Source organism: Diplotaxodon limnothrissa, linkage group LG1 (assembly GCF_057381915.1).
Source record: "Diplotaxodon limnothrissa isolate DT_005_m linkage group LG1, D_limnothrissa_male_GT1.1, whole genome shotgun sequence".
In the NCBI taxonomy this organism is placed as follows: domain Eukaryota; kingdom Metazoa; phylum Chordata; class Actinopteri; order Cichliformes; family Cichlidae; genus Diplotaxodon; species Diplotaxodon limnothrissa.
In genome coordinates, this window is record NC_140596.1 from 19,009,292 (window position 1) to 19,019,996 (window position 10,705).

Genomic DNA, 10,705 nt, shown 5'->3' on the forward strand with positions numbered 1-10,705 from the left:
TGCATTTTGTATAAGTTCAAACTCAAGTTTAAAAAAAATAAAACACTAAAGCTATTCTGTTATACCTGTATGCAAAAAATACACTGCACCCAAAAAATTTCATAGTTTAGCAATACTGATCAATCTAATAAACTTAAACCTACTCCATCCTCCCTATTCTGGTATTTTAAAGAGTAAGCAACCTAACTAATAGGGTTTCAAACTCCCAGCAAAAAAAAAAATAGGGAACCACCCCCCACCTTATGATGCTTAATCGACATAATCAACTTTAATTTGATGCAGTGTGAAAAAAATGCACAGAAATCAATTATTTTTCAAGAATAATTAAATCGATTCAACATCTTTGTTCAACAGAAGTTTAAACTGCACAGATGGTATCTTCCCAAAGGAAAAGTACTATAGCTTACTTGGGTATATTAGACTTAATAGTTACTATATACAGTAATGGACTTCTATACATTTTACATCAGATTAAAACGTTGTGTGTAAAATTCAGACAATTAATTATTAAAAGCTGGACATTTTAAATGAGAATAAGAAAGAAAAGTATGTCTTTGTGCCCCCTTTTCCCTGTTAATGCCCTATCGGCCCCCCTGGCTAAACTTTGCTAGATCCGCCCCCGCACAGTTACCAGCCGTCAGCTACGTAGAAAAGGATCCTGGTGTAGAAAGTAATATTAAATAAATCCTAACAACAGATTATCAAGCTTAAACGTGCTGCTGTTGTTCAGCCGCTGGTTTCCTCTTTCTGGCGCGAAGTGGGCAATAAACAAAGAAGAGAGACGGACAGAAAAGCTGATCAGCTGATCATTAATCAGTTTCACAATTGAAGTAGCAGCAGGAGAGGGAGGGAGAGAGAGAGGCAGTCGCTCCATATATCGGTTGTTAAGCTTAACGCGGGGATGCTTTACAAACATTCAGAGATGAACTTACACACTTGCTTTACTTCTCTCTGGGAAAACTTCCTCGGAGATGAAATGCCAGTTTGGTAGTGAGGCTACAAATACACACAGCGCTCTATCACGTGATGCATACTGCTCCGAGTGCTAAGGTTATGGGCCGAGTTAAGCCATGTTGCAAGTTTTGTGAGGTACTTTTTTGATATTTAATGGATCGGATTACATCTTTTATTTCTCTCTGATATCCGAACCAGTAATTTAGGTCAGTATCCGACCAATACCGATGCGTAATATCAGATCGGTCCATCTCTAATCTGTAGTGCAAACGGAATGAGACATACACACTTAAAACTATGAAAGAGCGCTGGTCAGGCTAACCTGTGAGATTTGGATAATCTGGTGGTTGATAAATATTAAAGCTATTTAAGGTCTACCTGAGGTTCCCTTGACTGCCACAGCATCAGTCATCACTCCTCAGATGATGTTCAAGTCTTCCTACCTACGGTGTTTATCTGCTCTGAGGCCACTGAGACTGATTTTAAGTGTTTTGAGGTGCAACCTGCTACACAGTGGATGAATAAAGATAGATGAGATTAATCATGACTCTGCTGTTATGAAACAGCTTAAGGGTATTAAGATTATACACACACACACACACACACACACACACACACACACACACATAAAACCTGACTCAGAGCATTTGATTTTAGGATAAGTAATAGTTTCAATCACTCAGCAAGATTGTGTCATGTATGTTAACATACCTTCCATGGTGAAAAATCACAGTGACGTAAAGTTGCATGTCCCACTAAATAATGCAAAACTAGAAAATGATGCAGCAAATACACCAGTGATGTGTAAACCAGTGAAAGAAATTAAAAACATTTTTACAAATGACAATTACACACTAAAGAGACTCAGACTGCTGACTAATGTGCTTGTTGTCCTTTATGCTTCATTACTGTCCAAGGAAATGTTTATTGCATGCTTTTTGTGCATTTTATTGAGACATGTGCACACTGTTCCCACAGGAGACATCTTTAAACTGGGTTAAAGTCACATGAAATAATAACATGTAGCAGCACATCAGAGAGTCTGTCGTCACATAAATCTGATTTCATGTCGTTAAACCAGTCAAACAGGGTGATGACTTAAACCTACTGCACAAAAACACAGTTCGCCCCCCTCGCTGATAATACTCTCCTCCGGATCACACCTGATTAGGTTGCACGCAGATCTGAACACCTGGCGTTACAGCATGCCTCAAAATCTCCTTTGTCCTCAAATCATGGGACACTGGTGATGAACTGCAGCAGGGCTAAAAGATATATATTTTTCATAACCAGAGCTTTTCTTTCAGCTAAGTTGACACATTAAAGAGATGTGGGGAAAGGGTTTATTCTTCCTTACATTAACTGTTCGTTCTTCTATAGCAGAATAATAAATATTAGATTATGCGAATTTAATCAAAATCATTTAAACTCTTGCAGTGATTGAAAACTTGGTGGACTTCATGTAAGAGGCTTCTGTCTGACAGAAGACAGGTCTTCAATTTTTTTCAATGCGTCAATGCTGTATTAGTGTCCTGAACCAAACATTTCAAACTGATCCAGTTATAGCAATCCTTATTTAAGGATTATGATGAAAGTGACTTGTATGGATTGTGTGCCCTTGTTTGTTTGGATTGTAGGGGCAGCAGGACTGTGACGGCCTGCTGGCATCACTCTGACCGAAGGGTTAATATGGGTTAACTAACTCCTGAGCAGAACTAGCAGCATGCTGCACGCAGGGAGCAGTACAGTGAAGAGCGTGGGGCTGTGCTTGTGTGTTTGCCCTTTCAGTGTTTCCTGGTTTGTCTGGTCGGACGTGGGGGGGCTCTGAGCTGCAGGCACGGTGCTGGGTGGGAGCGTTGTGCGGCTGGCGCACATGTTGTAGAGGTTTCCAGAAAACTCTGTCTTCCTGGACTCTTGTCTTAGAGACTCCCAAACAGCTGCTGCTTCTCCAGGACAGCCGGCCAGAGCTGAGTTGGCACAAACGTGAAATGCATTCCAGGACCTTGAAAGAACCAGGACAGGAAGAGAGGTTAGCATCTCCAACACAATAATAACCCAGTATGTTAAAGTAATGAGATTACTACAGCGTTGATAAGTAGCAGACTTCCTGTGGTTTATCACTTCTCTGGTGTCCTGCAGGACCCTCTGACATCACTTTTGGGTCACAGACTTAAGACAGCTCATTTTCTGGTAATTCGAAGGAGACCTATTATGTTTACTTCCAGCTTCATATTTTATTCTTAAGGCCTTTGCACACAGCGCATTGTTAAAAAAAAAAAAACTATTTCACTCGCTGGGCCCACGTCCTCATTTTAGGTTTGACAGTGTTTTTAGTAGATAAAAGTGAAGGCTTGGACATGAACTGAGCTGCGGTTTGGGGAAGGCCTCGAAGGGGACTGGCGATGGCTCCCGGGCCTGGCAGATCCCCATGCACCGTCTTTCTGAAGCAGGTTTGTGTGACGTGTACACACTGTAAATATATTTTTGTGAAGCTTTTTACCTCAAAAATGCACCACTAAGCAACTGAGTATATCAAGCACTGATGAGCTGGCCCTGATGTTTCTAAACAAAAATCATAAGAAACTGAGATTCATCCGATTCTCATGAGAAGGATGCTTTCATACATATTTAAGGATGTCAATGAGGCAGTTTGAGCTGTTGTTGGAAGACTTGTAACAACTTCTGAGGATGCAGAGATCCAGTTGACCCAGAGCAGCAACTAGCAGTGTGTCTGAGGTAAACCAGTATTATCTTACCAATTCCAGATCACTCGCATTTTAACCTACAAGCTCACTGGTTGCCAGATGCAGTGGCCTGATTGGTCAGATCTGTTTATCTGGAACTGAAAAACTAAATTTGATTCATAAATTCATCCAGCGATAATATGTTTGGTATGCATTAAAAACAGGTGAGTCCAAAAAATATTTTGAAAGGACAAAGAAACACAGCCCTTCAGCTCTTGATCTGTGACCTCAGTGAACACTTTCCCAAAGGCTGTGTGGTTTCAGTCACTAGTTTCAAGTCTCATTAACATAACATTAAAAAAATGACAGACTGACACACACAAACACACACCTGCAGATGGCATCGATGTCCTGTGTGCTCTGCTCTTTTTGTGTGTCCACTAAACTGTCCCCGAGTGTGAGTAAACACTGAGCAAAGCGCTTGTAGATGGAACCACATGAAACAGGGATTGCAGCGCTGAGACACACGGGGACCAAGCCTGGTGGAGAGGGAAAGACAAGACACAAGCATATTTGAACACTACAAAAAGATCATTTTATCTAAAGAAGGTCGATGCTCTTTCTCACAATTGAGCACTAAAGACATATAAAACACTCCTTTTTTCAGTGCAGAAGAAATGAATGCATACATGAGGAGACTGTAAATACAGTGTTACTAAACTAAAAGGTTATGATGGGAGAAAAATAAAACCACTAGATTGTTGAGGATTTGAATACAATGTTTGTATGTTCATAGTTGTGATCCATCAGGTTCTTAGATGGATCAAACAGATACAGAAATATGTTGTATTCCATTCATCTGGAGGGATTATACACCCTCAGAGACAAATTCCATGTAGCACTATAAAGCCATGTATAAGCTGTATGGTTGCATCGGTCAGTCCACATATAACATGTCATATAAAACATGTCCTTATGTAGTTTGAGTTTTCACTGAAACCTTCCTGAAAAGCTGAGACACAAGGTCTGACTGGAGCACTGATTTGGGAGTAAATCTGTACTGCAAGATCGCTTTCAGTTTGTCGTTGGCCTCGAACACATTCGTTTGCCAGCAGACCTGATGAGCTGTTCCAGGGTCACCCCTAAAACCATAAACATCAATCTGATGCTAAACCAGCCTTCATTTTTCTGGCTCCAGGCTTTACACAGAAATTTGGATGCTCTCTTTCTAATGTACTGGATGTGACTGAGTGCAGTTTGTCTAATTTCTGCCTTTGTGGTTCAGAACTACTGTTGGCTCTGGACAAGCTGCTTACACGGGGTGTAAAGAACACTGATCTTATTTTATATATCACTGAATATTGAAGCATTGATATTTGAATTAAAGAACAGAGCTTAAACAGCAATCCTAAAGGAGATCTGGCTGTCTGTATACATTTGACCAGAGGATATAAAACAAAAGTTAAATATGCATTGCAAAAACAAACCGCTTGTCTGAAAAATTAGCTCAGAAATTGGTGACATCTAGGACATTTTTGCCTTTTCTCCACACGCCACTTGGAACTTTTGTGATTCAATCAGTCTAAGACGACCTTGTTTCTGCCTAATGCCAGTGCACGTTATTAGCTGCATCATTAAACCCCTGATGTTTTGCTTTTGCTTCTCTGTGTTCTTTCTTTGCAGATGTTTTTTAATAGCTGTCTCTGCAGAAATGTAATGAATTCCTGTTGCGAAATTTCCATGTTACTTGGTAGATTTTTCCACAAATGAGCTTCATTCATAAAATGCGGTTGCACGCTTCACCACCACTGCAAGTCACAGCTAATTGCATTATGGTTCCCGGTTGTTGGAAAGTGTTCTCATGAGCACAATGTCTCCAGGGATTTTCTTCGTGTTTTCCACAAATGTTCAGTTGAACTCGAGGATGAACTGATTACGTTTCTGCACTCAAAGGTCAAAGACATTGTGACCTCAATAAATATGTTGCTTTGTGATAACTCAGTAGCTCCAATTAAGACAGAATTTCACACAAATGACAAATGGAGATAAAATGATGATGTTGTGACTTTTATATGCAAAAGGATAAAGGTCGTGTTCACTGCAATGCCTTAATTTAGTGCAGAAACATCCTTCTGGCAATTATTCAAGGGCATTATGTAGCTATGTTAAAAAGTCAACCCCAAAAACCTTTATATTGTTAGGACAGCCAAGGTGGAAGCAGAATTTGCATTATTTACTATTAATAAAAACCTTATATAAAGATAATAACATAAAATATAAAATAATATATAATAAATATATTTAATATAACTTATACAATAATAAATATTACCACAAGCATCTTACAGGGTGCCTGAGCTTCTTCTGAAACTGATTATTTTCTTCTGCATCAACTTATTTACCCTTTTTTAAAAATTTGCGAGAAATCCAGCCACAGATACTCTGAACAAAAATAAAAGTAGCAGAAAAATTGAGCACAAAATGAAAAAGTGGTTAATCAGTTAATCATTTCAGCTGTACCTTTATGAACTTCTGAGTAGTTTGATTTGTGATTAAAAAAAAAAACATATTTTGTGTGTTCTCTATGTTATATATGCTCAAATCTACATAATTCAAATACTGAATAACATTAATACTAATATAATAAATGTAGCAAAGTAAAAAACTTCTGACTTTTTAAAGTCTGCTCTGAAGACTATTTATTTAACCCTGACTCGAAACTCTGCACATGGTTTCCTGTGTACCCAGACTTAGTGTATGTGTACAAATGGCAAATAAAAAAAATGAATCTAATCTTTATCTCTAAGATAAATGGTTTTGTTTCCCTGGGAGAAAGATTCTGTAACCGAAGAGTGTAATTGATATCCTGCATTGCACTGGGTATCTATTTTATTCTATTTTATTGTTTCCTTTTTTTTAAATCAATGTGTGCTTGGAAAAAAGATTTTAATCTGAAAGATATTACAGTAAAGTAAAGGTTAGATCAAATTTAATATGTGTTGTAGCAGAAATATAACGTGGTATGAAAAGAAGGCTCCAATTTGTCCTCAGCTAAATCTACTTAGTTTCATTCCATTGGTGTTCACACTCAAATACACAATGTTGTACACCTTTCTGCATGCACACACACAAACACACAAACAGCCTGGGGAGCATTTCATTAAGGTAAGCGCATTTGTAAAACCTTTCTCATTAATATCAGAACAAGCTGAAGGGAACATCCCTTATAAGCCATCTGAACTTCTCTGGACCTTTTCTGACAAACCTGAAAGTGCAAAGAAATTGTATATCCGTATACAGACGCAGGACAAAATTGGGGCAGTGAAGAGCACACTCAACACTTACAAAGTTTTCCTACAAGACTGGATTGCACACAAACACGTACAACACGGTCACACTACAACTGGAGAGTATGGCAAGTTCCTTACTGAGGCAGAGGGCGATGGGCAGCAGCACCGTCGAGCTACCTGGATGGGACTTCATTGTTTGGCTCAGAAGTCCCGTGGAGCCAAGTACCACCCCCGAGCAAGAGGCTCTGATGTGAAGCTCCCACTTGACGTAAATCCAAAAAGTGCAAAATTCCTGGCCTAAAATGTGATTTTTCCGACCGTCCGTGGGGAATTTATCAGATGGCAAAAGTACAGCAATGCACGGAGGCACAACCCAGCTGGATTAACAGTGAAAGGGACCAATGCATCACAGAGAGTAAGAGGATGTTGTGCTTGTGTGTATGTGTGTGTGTGCACTGGGAAGGCTTGGAGCAACAGACCAATGAGAGCATCACATCATAGCACAGTGGATTAGAGTGTTCTCATTTCCGGTTTTCAGTATTTGGAACATTTGTTTGAAACCCAGATATATGATCTTATAATGATTTTGCTGTTCACACTTGTGAGACACCTACCTGTTGCAAAAATCTGTTTTAACCATTGAACAGAGACTTTGTAAGTGAACAGTCAAACAAACCATTATTAAAGGTGTCAGGAGGCAGGAGGATTTTTTTGTGCACAGATGGATGACATCCCAGTGAGGATAACACAATCAGGCTCACCTGGGAGTCCAATGTGGTTCCACAGCGCCTTCTGGGAATAGCCTCAGCCCACGAGAGAATTCATCCGCTTTTTAGGTTATGACAATAAGAGACAAAGACAGAACTGTTAAACTGTTGAAAATGGGTGCTTGTGATCTTTACTCCTTGACTTCCTTGTGATTCCATCTTACATCCCCCTCCTCACCCTCCCAGATGGCTCACACTCTGTGCATTAGTATAAGTCCTGGTTGACATCTGCATACCGACACAGGAGGAATAGGAACCCATTGTTAATCTGCGGCTTAGAACAACCATCGACTGCAGAGTAATCTGTCTGTGTCCCAAGCTGCTGCCCTGAATCGATACATCACTGGAGCTACTTTGGCAAAAAGTCTTCCTGGAAACATCTGCATTAGCTCATCAAATTCATCACTTTGCAATGTCATATTGCAGATGTGTAACATTTACGGTGCCATGAAAAAGATGTCATTCACATCTATCAGTTGGGAAAGGTTTCAAAGACATTTCTGAGGCTTTAGGACTCCAGAGCTATTATCTACAAATGGAGAAAACTTCAAACTGTGGTAAACCTTCCCAGGAGGGGCCACTGTCACCAAAGAAGCGCTTCAATAACTCTTCCAAAAAGTCTCGAAAGAACCCACATTTGCCCAAAAACATCTTTGTGATCCCCAAGATTTTTGGGAAAACATTCTTTGCACTGACGAGACAAAGGTTTGCCTTTTTGGAAGGTTTGAGTTACTGTTACATGTGGCATAAAACTAACACAGCATTTCTTAAAAAGAAAATCGTACCAAGTCAAACATGGTGGTGGTCAAGAGTTAGTCTGGGCCTGCTTTGCTGCTTCAGGACCTGGGCGAAAAAAGAAGAATGTCTGGCCATCAGTTCATGTTCTAAAACTTGAGCGTGCTGTATATAATCAGGTTATATCTGAAACATGCAAGTGTGACAAAAATGAAATAAATAAAGAAATCATGAAGAGGGCAAATACTTTTTCACTGCACTGTAAACTGGGTGAACTTATCTAGATTTTTTTGCTATTCTAAAAAAGGAAATTCCATTGTTTATATATTTCAGCTATATAAAGGGGGCAATTGTGGCTCAAGAGTTGGGAGTTCGCCTTGTAATCGGAAGGTTGCCGGTTCGAGCCCCGGCTTGGACAGTCTCGGTTGTAGTGTCCTTGGGTAAGACACTTCACCCATTGCCTACTGGTGGTGGTCAGAGGGCCTGGTGGCTCTAACAGGGACCGCAGATTTAAAAGTAAACATTGCCATTTTATGTAAGACGCAAAACTAGCAACTGAAACCGTGAAGTTAGGAAAGAGGCTCACAGATTAAAGGATCTGAAGGACTGTTTTACCCCTAAAATTGTATTCAGTCTTTTTTTTTTTTTTTTTTTTGTAAGCACAGGAGTCGCCCTCTGTTGGCCAAAGACTGCATGCTTTGAAGAACTTTGGCTTCATTTTTGAGATTTGGAAGTGATGTCCATGTTTTACATGCTTTGTGATTGTCCAAATCAAGGACTTTATATCAGGGGCGGAGCGTGGGGGTGGCTTACTGGGCTTAAGCCCGGGGTCTTTTGGAGTGTAATTTTTTCATAGTTAGATGCCTGGCTGACAACTGTATAAAACAAAAAGTAAACAAAATATTCGAAGCACGTAGTGCACACTGTGGGAATTTACGACTGTGCGTGAATCCCCCCTGATATTGGTATGATCCGAGCTCAGGCACTAAGCGACTGAGCGAGGGGGCGGGGCAGCTGCTGCCTGTGAGTGCGCTGTTGGAGAAACGGAGCCAGCCATACTAAGGAGAGCTTAAGTTTGACCAGGTACCAAAGCAAATCATTCGTACCTTACAAATAATGTAAATATGACGGTGCATCACGAAAGATTGATATCAAACTGATCACTTGACCAATATTACGTTACTTGCTCTTCAAGTGAATCAACAAATGGCGAAATGAAAAGCGAACAAATGCTATTTTTTTTAGAGAGTCTTAGCTTACCTGTGTTTATTTCATATTTTCAGTTCTTACCCTCCCCGACTAAATCAGTTTCAGTTATGTACTGAAATATAAGAATGGACATTAGAGGCTTCTTTCAAAGAAAAAACTCAGGTAAATGTTATTTTATATATTATGCTTTGTATGTTGTTCAGTATATTTCTATGCAAACCAAGAGGGATTTCAGTACACAGCAAGATATTCACATTTGTAACCAGATATTTACATAAAACATAAACATAAAACATTTTTACTGTACAACATCAATTTAGAGTAAACTTTTGTTTTAGATAAATATTGAAATATATTTTGAATTAGTTAAATGTCAGAATAAAGAGAGACAGAGCTGTCTATTTATTATCACTTTAATCAAATTTAGGAGCACATATACACTAAGTTTATTGTTAATTTATAAGAAAACTCCAGAGGATTCCATTCTGAGCTGAAGAAGCTTCTGATAGGTTAGTAGAGTCCATGTGAGTAAATTGGTGGCACAGCTGTGGATGCATATAAGGCAAAACACAGAGCCTGTTTCTTTGAAATGGGAAAATCAAGAGATATCAACCAAAACACCAGGAAAAGAACTGTGGAGCTCCATAAGTGTGGCTCAAGTTTGAATACAATTTGGTGCCATTGTAACAGAGTCATAAATAACATTGTTATAATTACACAAAATGTGTTCTAAACCCCCAAACTTCTCCTTTTATACCTGACTTTTAGGACCTCCAAGCCTGTAGTTGTGTTCATTATCAGTTAGAGCCCCTCCTCATTCTTTTCTTCTTCTTTGGTGCAATACTATAAATACAGTGTACCCCTTTTGCCTCTCCCCTTTTTCTACAATTCCCCTGTGGGAGAGGTGGGTGTCATTTCTTTCCAGCACCTTAAAGCACACATAATTCATATTTAACCACCCTGATGTTTATGATTGCGATTTTAGTTCAGTTATTGTCATTATTGAGCCTGTTTTTGTAAGATGTTATAAGTGTGTAGTATGTGTGTGTCATAAATGTGTTTTAGG

General features: G+C 39.4%; 1 protein-coding gene across 1 annotated transcript; it reads right to left on the reverse strand.

Moving 5' to 3' along the window:
• Positions 1-2,652: 2,652 nt before the first annotated feature.
• nrn1lb (neuritin 1-like b) lies at positions 2,653-7,121 on the reverse strand. Its single transcript, XM_085354477.1, has 3 exons — positions 7,067-7,121; positions 4,030-4,177; positions 2,653-2,956 (listed from the first exon to the last, which is right to left on the reverse strand). Exons 1-3 carry the CDS (start codon positions 7,119-7,121, stop codon positions 2,653-2,655), a joined length of 507 nt encoding a protein of 168 aa, XP_085210603.1.
• Positions 7,122-10,705: the final 3,584 nt, after the last annotated feature.